Source organism: Mobula birostris, chromosome 25 (assembly GCF_030028105.1).
Source record: "Mobula birostris isolate sMobBir1 chromosome 25, sMobBir1.hap1, whole genome shotgun sequence".
NCBI classification, from domain to species: domain Eukaryota; kingdom Metazoa; phylum Chordata; class Chondrichthyes; order Myliobatiformes; family Myliobatidae; genus Mobula; species Mobula birostris.
This window is the reverse complement of record NC_092394.1, coordinates 47,523,085-47,543,368: the sequence shown is the minus strand read 5'-3', so window position 1 is coordinate 47,543,368 and position 20,284 is coordinate 47,523,085. Positions and strand designations below refer to the sequence as shown.

Here is a 20,284-nt window from a genome sequence, read left to right as displayed (position 1 = left end):
AAGAGTTTAAAAGGAGATGGTTATTTCATCAGTGGTTTGATCGAGGCATGACTGCACAAGCGCATGGACGTCAGCCAGTTAGAACAGCAAAAAGAATTTAAAAGGAGACAGCTTTATAGAGCAAGCAACCAAGTCGAGGGAGACAGAGTTGGCAAGTTTTGGCTCAACAGGTCAAGGCAAGATAGGTTATCTGTATAGAATACAGACAGGAAGTATGTGAGTCCATCAGACACTCAAAGCTGCTGCACAGATTGTTAAGAAAGCATACGGTGCATTGGCCTTCATCAATCGTGGGATTGAGTTTAGGAGCCGAGAGGTAATGTTGCAGCTATATAGGACCCTGGTCAGACCCCACTTGGAGTACTGTGCTCACTTCTGGTCTCCTCACTATAGGGAGGATGTGGAAACCATAGAAAGGGTGCAGAGGAGATTTACAAAGATGTTGCCTGAATTGGAGAGTATGCCTTATGAGAATAGAAATATAGAAAATAGGTGCAGGAGTAGGTCATTCGGCCCTTCGAGCCTGCACCACCATTTATTATGATCATGGCTGATCATCCAACTCAGAACCCTGCCCCAGCCTTCCCTCCATACCCCCTGATCCCCGTAGCCACAAGGGCCATATCTAACTCCCTCTTAAATATAGCCAATGAACTGGCCTCAACTGTTTCCTGTGGCAGAGAATTCCACGGATTCACCACTCTTTGTGTGAAGAAGTTTTTCCTAATCTCGGTCCTAAAAGGCTTCCCCTTTATCCTCAAACTGTGACCCCTCGTTCTGGACTTCCCCAAAATCGGGAACAATCTTCCTGCATCTAGCCTGTCCAATCCCTTTAGGATTTTATACGTTTCTACGTAGGTTGGCCTTTTCTCCTTGGAGTGACGGAGGATGAGAGGTGACCTGACAGAGGCGCATAAGATGATGAGAGGCATTGATCATGTGGATAGTCAGAGGCTTTTCCCCAGGGCTGAAGTGGCTAGCATGAGAGGGCAGTTTTAAGGTGCTTGGAAGTAGGTACAGAGGAGATGTCAGGGGTAAGTGTTTTTTTTTTTAAAATGCAGAGCGTGGTGAGTGTGTGGAATGGGCTGCCGGTGACAGTGGTGGAGACAGATACAATAGGGTCTTTTAAGAGACTCCTGGACAGGTACATGGAGCTCAGAAAAATAGAGGGTTATGGGCAACCCTAGATAATTTTAAGGTAAGGACATGTTCAGCACTGCTTTGTGGGCCGAAGGGCCTGTATTGTGCTGTAGGCTTTCTATGTTTCTAAGAAACTAAATGTGTCCAGCTAAAAACAATAGTTTACTGAAAGCATTCTGCAACTGCAATGGCCAAAGCAAGAATTTTGATGAAGCAAAAGTGACAATAGATTTAATTGTAAGACAGACTCGGCGGGAGAGGTCCTGTGTTGCAGCCCTAGTATGTTGAAGTTGATGGAAACAAGTTCAATGATAATATCTGCAGCTCAAGGAACTTAAGCCCACGCTCATCTTAAAAATGTGAGATTCAGATATTAATGCACATGGAAAAGTAAAGAGGCACTACACAGGGGGATCCAGAAGGTAACAGAGAAGCCTCAACCCTTACAATTGCCCAAGGCTCCTCCGATAAGATCAGTAAACTATCAAATGAATGAACTATCACACCAGGGCACAGAGGCATGGGCATGAAACGGAAGGAAGCATTGGCAGGGACAGTAACAGTATTGTTGTCTGCAACTACCCATGCTACAAGTCCCAAAAATTGCTGCCCAGATTTCATGCCATCTCCAAAGGGGCTAGGTTAATTTGGAAACACAAAAGGAAAACAAACTAGTGGTTGAGAACCATATGAGAAAGAAAATTCTGTTTAAGGGATGCAAGGCGGTAAAGTCTAGCTTAATAAAAGGAACCACAAGTTAATCTCTGGATTACTACATCAGGAAGATCCGGTGCATACAAAAGTATATCGGTGGGGGGGGGGGGGGGGGGGGGGGAGAGAGAGAGAGAGAGAGAAGAAAGGGAATGGTGGTGGGGGGGGGAATGATACAAACTGAAAATTAAAGCTTGCAACATCTGTTGCAAATTATAAATTAACAGCTATTGAACTATACCAATTTGAGACAGATAATTACTTTTTTTTGAAGGAAGTTGTTCAAGTTCAAACATACATGAATATAGCCAAAGTGTTCCTCCAGAGCCAAGGTGCAAAACACATTACAAAGAGCATAGCACACTTTACATAGTACATACGGAACAGAGTTAAGATTTCAGAAAAACATTCACAGTAGCCCAAGTCCCTGAGTAGCATGACTAGAATTTCATGGCAAGTTGTCCTGGTCCAGCATGTTCTTCCACCAAGCAAACACCAGAGCAGCACTGCTGGGAGGAGCCAGCCCCCAACCCAAGTTCAGATTCCAGCACAGCTCACAGAGATTCATCCACTCCACAACCAAGGCAACACAGTTCCCCTCTGGTGTCACCATTGAATTGGACTTGCAGTAGATATGGTGGAGTCGCCCAGTCTTAGAGATGCCTTGAGTTCTAAGGTTTAAAATGAGTTAGAGAGAGAGAGTGGCTGGAATCTTCAACTTCTGAAATGAGATTCTAAAATTCTCAGATTGGAAAATATCAAATTGTAAACCCAGTATTTAAGAGAGGAGAGAAAACAGCATAACTGTCAAGTTAAACTATCAATAGGTGAAGATGCAGAGATCTTTCAAAGTAGTACCAAGTCACTTAGAGATTATTAATAGCTCTGGGGAGCGTTAAAAGATAAACTCAAACCAAGTCAAGGAAGGCGAACTAGTGAATATGGTGTCAATCGCATTTAAACAGCCTGCAATAAAGGTGTATGAACACATCTTTGATTGTACATATCTACACAAAGCTTTTTCACTGGAAAGCAGCATATATCAGGAGCCCCAGGACTCTCACCAGGTTCCGGAACAGTTATTACCCCTCAACCATCAGGCTCTTGAACCAAAAGGGAAAACTTCATTCAACCAATCACTGAAATGTTCCCAAAACCTGTGGACTCACTTTCAAGGACTCAATCTCATGCTCTCGATATTTTTCATTATCTCTATTTTTGTATTTGCACAGCTTGTCATCTTTTGCACATTGGTTCAATGCCCAAGTTGGTAAAGACTTTCACTGATTCTACTATGGTTATTGTTCTATTACGGATTTGAGTATGCCCACAAGAGAATGAATCTCAGGGTTATATTTGGTGATAATGTACTTCAATAATAAATTTACTTTGAACTGAAGATCGTTAACAGACAGAAAAGATCAGGGTTAAATGAGCCACTTTCAGATAGGATACGGCAGGGAAATAATTGATTTAAATGCAGGGATTAGTTCATTAATGATAATGGTAATTGACGGTGGGTTGCAAGGATGCAGGGATGCTTCAGAAGATAAGCGGAGTGTGGCACAAGCAATGTGAAAAATGCAAGGTCATCCACTGTACATCAAAAAAGGTGGAACATTTATCAAGAGATTGAAAGTTGGTATGAGGGAAGGAGAAACATATAGAAATTATTTAAAGTTAAAATGCAAGTAGAGCAAGTTATTTTGGCCTTTATTTCAGGTGGATTTGAAAAATCAAAGACCCTGTTGAGACATCTAGAACATTATGTTTGTGTCTGGTCACCCAAGCCAATATACATTTGTGAAAGGGAAAACTGAAGATTTCACTAGATGATTCCCAACTAATGAGCCTGTCATATGAAGAAAAAGCAAAATGGAGTGTGGAGTGGGGGGAGGGGGCGCTCAGGAATACAGAAAAACAAAAGTAAACTCAATGGAATGTACAAACTTGACAAATGTTTCTTCCAGCAGGGCTATCTAGAATCTCAATAGATAGCACCCAAATAACATTGACTTTTGATATTTTTGTATATTCAAGTTTAAGAGCAATTACATTTCAGATTACAGACAGTAAATACTGAAGGAAAAAGGCACCAAAATAAAAATCAACTCGATCATAAGGCATAGGGGCAGAATTAGAACATTTGGCCCAACAGCTGATTTATTTTTCCTCAAGACTATTATCCTGCTTTCTCCTTGTAACCTTTGACAGCCTTACTAATTGTCACACCTCGCTATTAGATGTGGATAAGTGTGCCTGATGAGGTGTCACCAATTGTATAAAAAAACAGATGCAAGCTGCAACAGCACGTTAGTGCAAGGGGTTTTATTTAGTGCCAGGTTGGGGGGGGGGGAGGGGGGGGGAAGAGAGCAAAAGCTGCCCAAAGTTGTGAAGGAAGTATTTACAAATAGACTACTGAAATCAAAGATGTACAAAAAAAACTTTACAAATATAGAGGCTTTCTCCACAACACAGTCATTAACTTTCCAATATAACTACCAACCATCAATTCCAACCTCTACACCTCTCAGCAAAGCCAAACTGGAGGTTTAAATTTACCTGTGTAGGGTGTAGTGCCCCTGCTCCCACTAACTCAGGCATTATTTTAGAACACCCCAAACTGCCCCTTGGGTCTTTTAGGACTGTTCTGCTGTCTGCAAACTGATGTAACAGTTTGAGTGAAAATAAATGACACTGTTTCGAATGCCTGTATCTAGAATCCTTATTTTTATGAGTAATAAACCAGTGGAGCACATTAATTGAAGGAATTGTTTTGATTAGATAAACTAGTAATTGTTTACTGTTGGGGTGCATAAATGATGAACTCCCACGAACTGCAGAATGGAGGAAAAGTGTGTTAACTACTGAGGAAACTACACCAGAGACAACACAAGGAGTGACTAACCGGGCAAAGGGGCAAGGTTAGTGGGAGAATTAGCATTGCCAACATGTTCTGTCCCACTAAGAATCTATTAACCCTCACTAACATTATAACTTGGGTTAATACATTCAATTACATCAGAAGTTACCTTGCGTAAACTTGTTCATACCGCCTATCTACAATCACAGCAAGGTCATTCCTCCACTAAACAATTAAATGCAAACCTAGGTTATGTGGATGATGGGGCAAAAAAAACTTTTTCTAACAGTCTTAGAAGCATCTCAAATTACAAGATGTTTACATGTTATAGCTCTGATGAAAGATTATTCACTCAAAAATATCACCAAGTTGACCCTCAAGGCTGAAGCTCATCAACTAATTACAGCAAACAAACCAAGAAATGGAAAAGCCAGAGGAGGAACAAGCCTTATTAATTACTAGCAAAAAAATGCAAGTTGTTAAACATGACAGTTTGGTTTTGGACATCACAGCCAATGGTGTGTTAATGCTCCACCCAAGTTCTTGTGCACTTAAGTGAATGACATTTTAGCAAGACTTCAGATGACCACAAACGTTCTAGAGCAACATTTGAAGTGAGGTATTCTAGCCCAAAGAAGTCATTCACTTAAGACACTGGAACTCAAAACTCCGATGTGGCCACCTTGGAGGGCTTTGTCCCCCAAGAGAAATGTTGAGTACAAATGTACATCAACTCTCAAACTTATTTGAATTATTACTAAGGCAACTTATTGAATGCAGATATAACCAACTAATCTGTACAACTGTGAATAATTAATATAATTAGCACTGTTAAATAGTGATTTATTAATATGTAACTCCAATATTTAGGAAAACAGCTTCTAAGGCTTTCTCGAGGATCCTCCAAACCTGTAAGCCTCCAAAAATTCCATTTCCTTTAAAGTGATTTCTTATACGCACACACACCCTTATTGGCCCACCGGTGGTATTACATGGACCTATCTGACAAGCTTGAAGTCTTGAGATACAATGGTCAAAAAAAGGTTGCAGCTGTAAGAAATGATAAATGCCAAGATGACCACTAACCTATGTTAGCAGACAAGGGATCTTTGATAGAGAGCACACCAGTGCCAAACTTTTCACATAGCCAATTACCGAAGGTCAATTCCACATGGATGAGGAAGACCAAAGGACCCATTTCAATTTTGTATTGCTCAGGATTTTCAATTTTTTTTTTCATTTCCAGTGCTGAGGATCTTTACACTAAATTAATGCCCAGGTTTCAATCTTCACTTGATGCTGAAAAGGGCCTTTGAGAATCAAAGAACTGTGTCCTGGGACACTAAAGATTTAGTAATATCTCTAATGGTCTTTCCTGAGGACTTCACCTTGAAAATAAAAAAAATGAGATTTTACTTTGTTGGTGGTTTCTTGCTTGTCAGAGCACATTGGTTTGAAGGAAAGTGAAGGACATGAGGCTCAGTACAGTTTTTAACTGCTGCTGGGCAAGAGGTAGAGCCCTTCATTACAGATATAGGCCATTCCTCCATTAGGATTTCCACAGCTAATATGTAGATGCTGTATATCCTTATTCTGAAGTCCATGAGCCAGCTTGAAATATTTTATTATTTCTCAATTTGCATACTTGTGCAATCTTTCACAGATAATTGATAAATATTTCACACACAGTTCCACAAAAAATTTAAGTTAGTCTAAAAGCCTGATTTAGTGCCTCCAGTAGAGGAGAACTGTGGCAAATAAAGCAATTTCAAAACAGCATGCCAAAGCCATTTTATTTTAAACACTCTAAATTAATGCTTGTTTCAAAGCTTTGTGTTTTGAGCAAACCATTGATCACCACAGCTGAATTTTTATGAAATCTAAGTACCAAATAAACCACATATGGGAAACATAAAAAGTCAGTTGTACAGCGCAGAAGCAGCTCCTTCAGCCCATGGTGCTCATGACAATCACAACGCCCAGCTACGCTCAACTCATTCATGTGCATTAATCCTTATCCATCAGCTCCCTTTCTATCTACGATACTGTCCAAATGCCTATCAAATGTTGTAACTGTATCTGCCTCTATCACTTCTGGCAGCTTGATCTGTATAACTATTACACTCCGGGGGAAAAAAACATGCCATCCCAATTCCTTCCCTTTCACCTTCAACCTACAACTCCAGTTTTAGACTTTCCCACACAAGAGGGAAAATCTATCTAACCCATCTATGCTCAATGTTATAAACCACTAGGTTACCCCTCAGACTCCGATATGAGAAAAAACTATTTATCCTTGTCTCTCTTGTAACTAAAGTCTTCCATTCCAGGCAACATGAATCTTTTCTGCATACTTTCTAATTTTACTGCATCCTTTGGCAATCTACAATCAGAACTGTACATGATATTTCAAATGCATAACTAATATTTTCTACTGCTGGATTATAACAAGCCAACCCTAACAGTGAATCCCTCATTTTATAAAAGCCCTTGTTATTTCCTTATACACCTGTATCATCATTTTAAGGAGCCATGAGCTTACACACAAGGTCCTTCTATCAACACTCAGAGGTCCCCACTATCTTTTTTTTTTAAAAACTATCTCCTGTTTGTATCTGCCACCCCAAAATACATTACCTTACTCTTGTTGGGATTAAATCCCATTTGTCACTGCTCTGCCCAACTTTCTAATTCATCTATGCTCCAATCTATCCTTCAGCACATTCTTTTACTATCTACTACTCCATCAACAGCAAGCTTACTAAACAGTCCACCCAATTCTCATCCAAAAGGTTTATAGGTATCCATGACAGACAATGGTTCCAGCACTGAACCCCACAGTACACCACTGGTTGCATACTTTAAGTCAGAAAAGGCATCTCTTGACCACTAACCTCTGCTTCCATCAAAAAGCCATTTTTGGATCTTGTTTGCTAAAACATCTTGGATTCATGTAAACTGATATTCTCTGAACCAGCCTACCATGTGGAGGTTGTCAAAATTCTTGCCAAAGACCATACAAGCCATATTTATTGCCCTGTCATCAAGTGTTTTTTTTAAATTACCTCTTCAAAAACATTCCAGATTTGTGAAATAGGATTTTCTCTTCATAAACCTGTGTTGAATCCCTCTAATTAGTCCTTGCCTTTCCAATAATTTCCTTCTCTACTATTGATGCAAGGTTCACTAGCTTGTAACTCGAAGTACATTAAAGTTTGTATACAATACACAACCTTAAGATTCATCTTCTCATATTCACATCCAAAAAGTTTAGATGTATATAATCAATGGTTTCAGCACTGATCCCTGCAGTACACACTGGTTGTAATTTTCAAGTCAGGAAAGCACCTATTGACCACTACTCTCTACCTCTATCAACAAGACAGCTTTGGATCCAGCTTGCCGAAAGTCTTGGATCCCATGTAACCTAACCTTCTAGATCAGTCTCTTGCTGATTAGCAGAAATTAAGAACCAAGTGGCCTGAGCTAATGCTGCTCAGTTCATTTCCCAGTCGTGTTGTTATACCTAGAGAAGTATTAAAAGGCAAGTGGGAGGCTGAATTTTATAATCATATTCTAGCTTCCATCATGTAAAAAGCATCCTTCAAATTGAAAATCCAGTTAAATCACCACCGTAAAAAAAACCCTGTCTTTGGAAGGAATAACCAAAGGAATTGCATGCATTACAATAGGCAAAGACTATAAACAGGAATCTATTTCATCCAGTTTCTTATGAACTCAATTTTAATCTGAGCAAGCCTGAAATACTGGAATCCAGATTAGTGATTGCATTTAACTTAGCTATAACTAAGAGACATAAAATAAAGGGGTGTTTAGCATGGAACAAGAGAACTTAAGAACATATTAACAATCAATAGATAGGCCAAAAAATTCCTTTACAAATCTAGTTCTCCATGGAACTATCAATGTAAATCATGTTTGGGAGGTCATATCACCAAACTTCCTCAATAAAAGTTTCTGCTGCAAATTCAAGGTGCTTTGAATATTCCCATGGCCTCCAAGCAAGGAACACACACAACATACATAAAAGTTGCTGGTGAACGCAGCAGGCCAGGCAGCACCTCTAGGAAGATGTACAGACGACGTTTCGGGCTGAGACCCTTCACAGGACGAACTGAAAGAAGAGATAGTAAGAGATTTGAAAGTGGGAGATCCAAAATGATAGGAGAAGACAGGAGGGGCAGGGATGGAGCCAAGAGCTGGACAAGTGATTGGCAAAAGGGATATGAGAGGATCATGGGACAGGAGGCCAAGGGAGAAAGAAAATTGGGGGGGGGGGGGGAGCCCAGAGGATGGGCAAGGGGCATAGTCAGACAGAGGGAGAAAAAGGAGAGAGAGAAAAAGAATGTGTGTATATAAATAAATAACAGATGGAGTACGAGGGGGAGATGGGGCATTAGCGGAAGTTAGAGAAGTTCATGCTCATGCCATCAGGTTGGAGGCTACCCAGACAGAATATAAGGTGTCGTTCCTCCAACCTGAGTTTGGCTTCATCTTGACAGTACAGGAAGCCGTGGATAGACATATCAGAATGGGAATGGGACGTGGAATTAAAATGTGTGGCCACTGGGAGATCCTGCTTTCTCTGGTGGACAGAGTGTAGGTGTTCAGCGAAACGATCTCCCAGTCTGCATCAGGTCTCGCCAATATATAGAAGGCCACATCGGGAGCACCGGACGCAGTATATCACCACAGCCGACTCACAGGTGACTGTCTGGGGCCCTGAATGGTGGTGAGGGAGGAAGTGCAAGGGCATGTGTAGCACTTGTTCCGCTTACAAGGATAAGTGCCGGGGGGAAGATTGGTGGGGAGGGATTGGGGGGGGGGGGAGAGAGAAACGAATGAACAAGGGAGTTGCGTAGGGAGCGATCCCTGAGGAAAGCGGCGGGGGGGGGAGGAGGGAGGGAAAGATGTGCTTAGTGGTGGGATCCCATTGGAAGTGGCAGAAGTTACGGAGAATTATATGTTGGACCCGGAGGCTGGTGGGGTGATAGGTGAGAACAAGGGGAACCCTATTCCTAGTGGGGTGGCAGGAGGATGGAGTGAAAGCAGATGTGCGTGAAATGGGGGAGATGCGTTTGAGAGCAGAGTTGATGTTAGAGGAAGGGAAGCCCCTTTCTTTAAAAAAGGAGGACATCTCCTTCATCCTGGAATGAAAAGCCTCATCCTGGAAGCAGATGCGGCGGAGGCGGAGGAATTGCGAGAAGGGGATGGCATTTTTGCAAGAGACAGGGTGAGAAGATGAATAGTCCAGATAGCTGTGAGAGTCAGTAGGCTTATAGTAGACATCCGTAGATAAGCTGTCTCCAGAGACAGAGACAGAAAGATCTAGAAAGGGGAGGGAGGTGTCAGAAATGGACCAGGTAAACTTGAGGGCAGGGTGAAAGTTGGAGGCAAAATTAATGAAGTCAACGAGCTCAGCACGCGTGCAGGAAGCAGTGTCAATGCAGTCCTCAACGTAGCGAAGGAAAAGTGGGGAACAGATACCAGAATAGGTTTAGAACATAGATTGTTCCACAAAGCCAACAAAAAGGCAGGCACAGCTAGGACCCATACTGGTGCCCATGGCTACACTTTCAGTTTGGAGGAAGTGGGAGGAGCCAAAGGAGAAATTATTAAGTGTAAGGACTAATTCTGCTAGACGAAGCAGAGTGGTGGTAGAGGGGAACTGGTTAGGTCTGGAATCCAAAAAGAAGCAGAGAGCTTTGAGACCTTCCTGATGGGGGATGGAAGTATATAGGGACTGGACATCCATGGTGAAAATAAAGCCATGGGGGCCAGGGAACTTAAAATCATCGAAACGTTTCAGAGCGTGAGAAGTGTCACGAACATAGGTAGGAAGGGATTGAACGGGGGGGGGGGGGGATAAAACAGTGTCGAGGTATGCAGAAATGAGTTCGGTGGGACAGGAGCATGCTGAGACAATAGGTCTGCCAGGACAGGCAGGCTTGTGGATCTTGGGTAGGAGGTAGAAACGGGAAGTGCAGGGTATGGGAACTATAAGGTCGGTAGCAGTGGATGGGAGATCCCCTGGGCGGATAAAGTCGGTGATGGTGTGGAAGACAATGGACTGGTGCTCCTTAGTGGGGTCACGATCGAGGGGTAAATAAGGAGGTATCCGCGAGTTGTCGCTGTGCCTCGGCAAGGTAGAGGTCAGTACGCCAGACTACAACAGCACCCCCCTTCAGCGGGTTTTATAGTAAAGTTAGGATTCGTGCGGAGGGAGTGTAGGATTCGTGCGGAGGGAGTGGAGAGCAGAGCGTTCAGAAGGAGTGAGGCTGGAATGGGAACAAGGTGCGGTGAAGTCTAGACGGTTGATGTCCCGTCAGCAGTTAGCAATAAAGAGATCCAGAGCAGGCAGAAGACCAGAGTGGGGTGTCACACATCTGCTTGCTGAACTTGAATTTAGTGCTAGTGCCTGCTGCTCACAGAAAATTCCAAGAGTAAATTAAAATACTTCCAATGGTCTATACGATCAACAAGCGAGTTGGTTGGAAGAATGTTAAAACAATCATGAAAGAGCAATTGACAAGAAGTAACAAAAGAGATGGAAAAACAAGCATGCATGATCGTTAAAGGCAAAGTACAATTACAAATGTCAGCAGTAAATAATTACAGCTCAAACGCAGATATAATTGTACCCAATGTAAATATTAAGCATTGTCACACATGGGTTAAGTATGAATCACATTTTATTACTAATTATAAGGTGTTGATGCAAACCTCACCTTAAATTACATGGTTATAAGCTAGTTTACCTTTTCAGATTAGCCTAAATAGATTCTTAAACTGGTTTCCAAGCAACACTTAAACCAAATACTGCCAGAGCATAATAATCAATTTGCATTAATGCTGAAAGAAATCTGTAACTCAAAGTTTGACACCAAAATATAGAAGAGTATACCAGAATGGTGACTGAAAGCTTAATTAAGAATCTAAGCTTTAAAGGAATGTCTTTGAAATGGTTGGATGAGGTGGGGCAGGGAAGAAAGAGTAGGGTGTGGAAAGGAAGACATTTGAGAATTTGGGCCAAGGCACCCAAAAAGGAGGAGCAAGCAATAGGAATCCAGAATGAGGAGAAGCCAAAATTCGGGATTGTAGGACATTTTTAAGGATACACAGTGGAAAGTTATGGAAGAAACTGAACATTAAGAATATTAAATTTGTAGCCCTGCCAAACTGAGATCCAAAGGTCTCCATGACAATGGGGCAGTTCAATTTAAAAGGGCATTTTCAGCACGTGCTGAAGCCTGGAGAACGAAGCACAACAGCCCAAGCCTGAAGTGTAGATTGAGCCTTGATTAGTGCGATGGAAGAATGCTTGAAAAATTAGACAGCATATCTCAGCACGCTACAATTATTTTATTAGAGATATTTACTGAAAATATTTGATATATTCAGGCTTAAAATTAATCTAATACTTCAAACTGTATTAAAGTGTCTGTTGAAATTAACAATTCCATCTTAATGCCAAATCAAGCACCTCTAAATGGCGCACAAAATGCTAGCATGCCAAAATATTACTATGCACAACCTGCAACAATTTTACATTAATAAGCATGCGAAGTCAAGCAGTCACTTTTGCAGAACTTGTAAGCACCAAGGCACAGCAGTTCATCCTGGACAACTGAACCAGACAAACCTGAATCCCATCATGGCAACAAGGGAATTTAAAGTTCAAGCAATTAAATTAATCTGGAATTAAAGTAAATCTAGGCGACACTAACCACCACTAAACACATTCCAGGAAAGAAAATCTGCCATTTACACCCAGTCAGGTTTGGTCGTTATTCTTGACCCAACTCGATCAATTCTCAAGTACCTCTTCAGCCCAGAGATTAATAATATTAGAAATACCAAAGACAGCCATGACCCATGAGCAAAATTTCAAAACTCTTGACAAGGCTGTCCAAGTAGTCAGTCATGGCAACAACCCAATCCGTCCAATTTGTCCACATTGACCAGTGGGCACCCTTACTATATTAATCCCCTTTCCCAGCAATTGGTTCATAGCCTTCTGTGCCCCAGCAATTTAAATGCCGATCTACACACTTAAAGCCTATTGGCAAATCAGCTTCAACCAGTCTCTCAGGCAGTATGTACAAGTAGTTATCACTCTGGGTCAAGTAGGACCCCCCCCCCCCAACCTTTCACTACAGATCTCTTTCCCCAATCACAAGGCCTCTACTCCAGCCTATCCTCAGAACTGAACTACTCTATCCTGGACAACATCCCGGTGAATCTCCTCTTCACTCTCACCAGCCCTTATGTAGCACAGTGACTAGAACTGAACACAGTACTCTAGTTGAAGTCTGACCAGGTTTTGAGAGGTTGAAGCATAACTTATCTCTGTATTCAGGGCTCCAACAAATGGAAAAAAAAAAGTCCATATGCCTTCCAAACCTTATTATCTGTGTTGCCAACTTCAAAAATCTATGGATTTATAATTCGAGATCACTGTTCCTCAATGCTCAAGGCAGCAACATCCCTGCTGTTCATTCAGCCTCATGAATACACCCAAAAGACTTCACATTTGTCAGAAGTAAACTCAATCTGCCATTTTCCAGCCTGCTTCACACACAAAGACATCTATAATCACTTGCACCCCAATATTACCTTCCACACCATTAAGTCACAGACATCCAAATCACAAAACATTCTTCTAACATCACACATCTACTACTACGCCAAAATTTGATTCAGTTTGCCAATTTGTCCTGGATCCCATGGACCTCAACATGTTAAACCATTCTCCCATGTGGATATTTGTTACTAAAGTCCATGTAAATCTCATCTACTGCCCTGATCTTCATTGACACACTGTCACATCTTCAAGGAATTCAATCAAACAGATAATCAGCTTGACAAAACCACATTGACTGTGTCTGCCTTTCCAAATGATCATTACTCCTGCCTCTTGCTAGCACCTTACCCATCACTGATTTTAAAGCTTCCCGATTTATAATAACCAGACTTTTCCTGCTGGCTTTCTTGAAATGGGATTTTATTGTCTTCCGCTATCTTCTACCTCACTTGTATCCAAAGATTTAAAGATTTCAGCCACAACACCAGCAATTATTTCTTACTTCCTGCAGCAAGTTGAGATAAATCCTATGCAGTTTTGGAAGTGTGCACTAGACTTTTACCTACCCTTTCACTGAATTCTCCCACTAAGCTTGTTATCTTTTGTGAATACTGATAAAGAGGTATTCATTTGCTCCACACAGATTGTCTATAATGACACCAAGGATTCCTACTTTGCTAGTGATTATTCTTTTGCCCTTAATACTTCAGATTCATTTTAACCCTGTCTGCCAGTGTTTATGATCCTCAGCCTTCCCAATTTCCTTTTTAAACACCTTCCTACTCTTAACACCATCTCCCCCGTCAATATTACCCTTTACCCATCATTGCTGCTTTCGCCTCCATTTAAACTTCAGCATTCAGAATTCCCCATTCACGTTACCTCTGGGTTTTACTCTTAAAAGAATATGCTGGCTTTGAACTCTTGCTATTTCTTCTTTGAATGCTTCCCAAAATGCAGATATAGACTAACCTGCAAGTAGATGGTCCCAATCTACCTTTGTCAAAGTACTCCCTTATGTTAATATAACTTAAGACCTTACTGATTCACCTTTATCCTCTTCCACAACCACCGTAAAATATACTGCCACTGTAGGTCAGTATCTCCAGAATGTGTCTCAACTGACATTTTTTGCACTTGACCAGTTACATTCCCTGATGTCCAGTAATGTTCCTCCCTTTGTTGGTCTAATTCCTGTCAGAAAGCTTTCTCGCCACACTTCAAAATCTCCTTCAAATGTTAAGGGAATCAGTTAATATTTGGGAAACTGAAAGACCCCACTACTATTTTATTGTCTCTCTGACATTTGCCACTTATCTGCTTTTTTATCTCCTGTTAGATCTAAATACTCCTGTAGCAATATCCTTTCAGTTTTCCCCTATCGAATAGGAAAATTTACAGTTCAGTGAGGCTACCTTTCCTTCTTAAGAGCTTCACAAGAATAAGACCAACTAGAAAAACTTCCCTTGCCTTAATCAGAACACTTGTAGTTAACAATTAGAATACTTAAAATCAGGCTTAGTTCCTAACAATCACTAGAGCAATTGAAATAACTCTTAAAAGTTATGCTATTTAAATTACAAGTTTTCAGAAACTGCAGTTTTTTGGTCAGTGTAAAATATGGAGCCTCAACAATTCAGTAACTAAGAAAAGTGACTAATTCCTGAACCACTATCCAATAACTTGTATTCCAGAACACAGTAAGGGTCCAACCCCAAGGAAAAATACAAACATGACACCAGAAAGTCACTGGTCATCAATATCAGGCCACTTATGATATGGTCATGTCACCACCGACAAACCAAAGTTAATTCATTTAACAAACCTGTGAGGCCTGTCCATAACCTTGGCTTGACTGTCCACTGTAGCCTCCATAGCTGCAAGAAAGAAAACACATGAACAGATGAGATTATCAGAATAGGTTAAGCAAGAACTTGCACATTCATCAGAATTAACCTATGACAAGACATAAGTGGCATAAGGCACAGCTCTCCTTGGTTTCAAATCACATGTGTTTTCTTGAAGTGGCACTGGAAAAAATATCTTACTAGCATGAGCCTTGTCATGGCAAGAAATAATTTTTATTTTAAACAGAAAGCTAAGATCTATATCCAAGTTAGTTCATCACCCTTAAACTATAAATCCATGTGCCTTCAGTATACAGAATAGTACAAGGAGTTGCTATTTGATCAGTGAAGTCTTTGCAGATTTTGGGAGAAATGCAGAAAATTCCATCCTTCTCCATTCCCTCCCCCTAACTACTACTTATCCAATTTTCAGTTGAAAAATGAATGAATTTACCACTCAAAATTATTCATTTAAAATTATATTCACACCATATAATCAAATTTTCCTGACAAAGCTAGAGACAAGCTCCCAGGCATCTTAAATCTATTCAATAATAACTCTTTAGCCATGACAAAAATAACACTGAAGAGTTCATCACAAATTTGAAAACACAGGATTTGATGTCTTTTTCTCCAACAGCTGTAACTTTAAACCTAGCAAACATAAATGACATAACTAAATGAATCAGGGTCTTTTGTTCGAAGAGCAAAAGTGATTAATTATTATAGATCCCAGCATTCTAGATCATTAGCCCCAAATCTATTTCCCTAAATTGCTCTCTCCTTACTTAGGACTAATAACCGCAGATCATAGGCATCAGTAAAAGTGTTAGCTAATTAAAGCACTAAAATTTAAAATAAGCCACAAATTAACTGGCACTTTTCTATTCCGTTACACATATTGGTCATATTTTTAAACCAGTGGCAAATACAACTAGATAAAAGATTGATAGCATTACTTTATCTAGGGCCTTCACAAGCATAATTCTGGTGAAGGAACACCACTAACTTGTAGAAATATTGCAAAATTACTTTGCCTTTCCACCATTTCACCCCTACTTCCTAACTGCTCACTATATTTATCCTTTAAATATAGACATGCATACCTTTGTGCTTGAGCTCCAGGCTGACCGTAATTTCCATAATCTGCTCAAAGAAAGACCAAAATCAGCAACTACTTCTGTAATCATCTTTCAAGTTTGTCCAATATCAGATTCAATTACAATATTTTTGCTTACAAATAAGCATCAACATACAAATTTCACCCCCCGCCCCCCCAGCGAGGGAAAAGAACCAGGGAAACACAATGAGAAAATGCAAAAATTGGTAGCTAAAGTGGTAACTAACCCATACAGATGTTAAGTTGCACTAATTTTTTAAAAAATTAATGGATTACTGTCATGAATACATTTAAAAGAAACTGCTCAAATTGATGCAAAACTGCCTAAAAGGCAATTACACCCCAAAATCTTCAGGAATTGCTAAAAATTGCCATGATAAACTAAAAATCTACATGCAACCTTGCCATTTTAACTGAAAGCATTACATTTAGAAGAAACATCTGAAAGCCTTAAAATAATAAAAAAAAATTATAGCCCTTAGCTAAACTTAACTCATGCAGCAAACAACGTACAAATTCCTATTATTTGGAACTTCTACAAAATTTAGATTGTGAAAGGGCCAGAGACTCTTCAGGAATCCAAATTAATCCATTTCATTGAGGAGAGCCAGACTTAAAGATTCATAGTGCACATTCAAAATTTTAACATTAAGATGCTAACTATTCCTTCACTTTGGTACCCAAAGTACGTAATCACCCAGATCTAGCCCAAAGAACAGTAGAGGTTCAACATCACACACAAAAAATGCTGGTGAACGCAGCAGGCCAGGCAGCATCTATAGGAAGAGGTACAGTCGACGTTTCAGACCGAGACCCTTCATCAGATTCAGCATATTCACTTTTATAAAAACAAATTCCATTACACAGAGACTTGAGTGAAACATGACTGTGTCACAGGATTCAACTCAAATCATGCCATCAAGTTTGCAGATGACAGTGGTTAACCTCAACAACAATGATGACAAGATGGAGTACAGAGGAACTGGATTTGCTGGTGCATTGGTGCAAGAAAAACCACCCAAGCCTAAACATAGAGAAGGCCAAGGAAGTAATTGTGGACTTCACAAAAGTGCAGATGAACCATTGTCCTCTGAAAACACCACTCCTCCATAGAGTGTATTAAGTGCACCAAATTCCTGAAGTTCACATCACAGGTGACCTCACCTGGTCTCTTATTAATAGCACCTCCACTTCCTAAGAAGATTGAGGCAAGCAAAACTACCCAGTCCCATATTAACTGCATTTTACAGGAGCATCATTGAAAGCATCCTGACACGTTGTATCTCCATCTGGTATGGGAGCAGCCAGAGGACCAGAAGTCCCTACAAAGGACTTTGAGAACAGTTGCGAGGATCATAGAGGTCTCCCTATCATCCATCAGGGACATCTATCAGGAGCGCTGCATATGCAGGGCCCTTAGTATTAAGGATCTCACCCATTCATCCTCTGACTTTCTACCGTCAGAGAGGGGATCTGATTGAAACATACAAGATTATTAAGGGATTGGACACACTGGAGGCAGGAAGCATGTTCCCACTGATGGGTGAGTCCAGAACCAGAGACCACAGTTTAAGAATAAGGGTAGGCCACTTAAAACAGAGTTGAGGAAAAACTTTTTCACCCAGAGTGGTAGATATGTGGAATGCTCTGCCCCAGAAGGCTGTGGAGGCCAAGTCTCTGGATGTTTTCAAGAAAGAGATGGATAGAGCTCTTAAGGATAGCGGAATCGAAGGTTAAGGGAGAAGGCAAGAACTGGATATTGATTATGGATGATCAGCCATGATCACAGTTAATGGCGGTGCTGGCTCAAAGGGCTGAATGGCCTACTCCTGCACCTATTGTCTATCATCAGATTCTGATGCCTAAAAACAAGCATGGTCAGGATGGGAAGCATGGCCTGATGGAAGAAACTTAGGCTTCTGAACTCCCTGCCACATCACATTTGAAGTGTCACTGGTTAATCTATTCCATACCTTATAGTATTTAAGGTATGAACTTTAGTTTGTTAGTTATGTGCGATTCATCTGTAGATTTTATCCTTATCTTCACAAATTATTGTGTGTTGTGTACTACTGTGCTTTGCACCCTAGTATGGAGAAACATGATCTTGTTTCTATATACATTACATGATTATACATGTATATGGTTAAATGACAATAAACTTGACTACGTGAATTACTGTCAATGCTTTGCACTTCTCAACATCATTCCTTACCCCTGTAACTCCCCCAATCATAAAGTTTCCAATGTTAATTGCATATTTAAAACACACCCAATTGACTTCAGTGGTGTCCGACTGAACTCAAATCCAGATGTTAAATATTTTGTAACAAATAAATAAGACCTGACCAGTTTTAATATGTTTCTCTATACCTATACGTTTACTGTCACATCCCGAAGACACGCTGGTGGGTTACCAGCGAAAAGAAGGAACCGGGTGGGCCTGAGAGAAAGGGAACTATTCGCAGGGGCACTAGTAAACAAGGAAGTTATGGGACTGCTCCAATGGGAACCCGCCTAGACCTAACCATATGTTTGTGTCGTACTGAAGACACGAGAAGTACCCAGGGAGCAGGTGCTAGAATAAGCACCAGCTACTCCTCCGCCTGGCAGTTCAATTTGCGGCGGGTTTCTGCGCCTTCCTGACTTGGGATTTGGGGAAGGAGGGAGGCGGCTTACTGACCATCCAGTCCTCCGTAAAATGGCGGCCTACCACCTGCACATTTGGAACTGCGTCACGACCGCCGAACTGCAGCGGTGTATCCTCGCCAGGCAGCCGGCCAGAGCGTTCGGATAACAAAGTGGGCGCCCGAAGGCTTCACCGCAACGAGCTTCACGCCCGGCGCTGCGAAAGGCAGCGTGCCACCCGGCTGGCAGGCGAGAGCAAGGAGTCTTCGCCTCCGGGCAACACCAGCTGCCTGCTGACGGATACGTGGCACCGTCGCCCTGCGGCAGGGTGTGCGCGTACAAACGGTACCGACGGCCTGAACTCAGCCTTACCCGACATGATTTCGGCAACTGGTGATCTCGCCTCACTCCGTCCCTCTCGCCTACTGAGTCTGCGCTAAAGGTGGCTCCGACCACCCCACCGCCGGAGGGGGGGGGGGAGAACAGTAACAAATAACACTCAGCACATCGCCGATAAGCAAATCAAACCATAAATCTCCCCAGCTAAAACAAAATATATATGATCCCCTAAAATCCTGTAAAGAGATTATACTATACATTCCCAGCTATCACCAGCCCCAAATGTTTATAGGCACTCCCTTCGGTGAAGTTGTGGGTCCCAACGTGACCCTATTTTCCAAGCGCGGGCTGAAGCCCACGTGATCCAGCGACAATCACGTGAGGGTGAGAAGGTGGGGGAGGGGCGGTGGCTAAGGGACAGGTGCACCGCGTTCCAGAGTGGGGTTGGTCCGCGCTTGCTTCATGATCGCTGAACACTGGCTCGAACTGTCCAGTTTGTTAATATATCATGTGTAGTTTCTTTCTTTTTTTTTACTTGCTTTAGATCGGTTCACTTTTAGAGTATTTATTGTCTGCATTTCTGGTTTCTCCATCAGAGGAATGAGGCTTTGGAGAGGGTGCAGAAAAGATTTATCAGAATTAGAAAGTATCAGCGATAAAGAGAGGTTGAACTAACTAGGAAAGTTTTCTCTGAAGCATCAGTGGCTGAAGGATCATCTGACTGAAGTTCATAAATTACAGGAGGCATTGATGTCTTTTTTTTCCTAAAATAAAAATATAAAATACTATAAAGCGTAGCCTTAAGGTGGGCAGGGAAAGGTTCAAAGGATATGTGCAGGGCATGGAAAAGTTCAGAGGATATGTGCAGGGCAGGGAAAAGTTCAGAGGATATGTGCAGGGCAGGCCTTTTACACTGAAAGTGGTAGGTACCTAGAATATGCTGTCAAGAAAGGTGGTGGAATAGCAGCTTGTAAGCCATTTCGACAGACACGTGAACAGGTGGAAAATACAGGAATGTAGACCATGGTCAA

The 20,284-nt window shown here is 41.4% G+C and overlaps 1 protein-coding gene across 2 annotated transcripts in view; it reads right to left on the bottom strand.

The window, feature by feature from the left end:
• taf15 (TAF15 RNA polymerase II, TATA box binding protein (TBP)-associated factor) overlaps positions 1–19,442 on the bottom strand; it is a 38,970-nt gene extending 19,528 nt beyond the window's left edge. Inside the window, exons 1-3 of one of the 2 annotated variants that reach the window (XM_072243032.1) lie at positions 19,287–19,442; positions 16,273–16,312; positions 15,145–15,196 (exon numbers count right to left, since the gene is read on the bottom strand). In XM_072243032.1, the coding sequence (XP_072099133.1) occupies positions 15,145–15,196; positions 16,273–16,312; positions 19,287–19,293 (99 nt within the window). In that variant the 5' untranslated portion in view covers positions 19,294–19,442. Of the gene's footprint in view, positions 1–15,144; positions 15,197–16,272; positions 16,313–19,286 lie in introns of those variants that run through there. The other variant, XM_072243034.1, reaches the window with a different exon arrangement.
• Between the last annotated feature and the right edge of the window lie 842 nt (positions 19,443–20,284).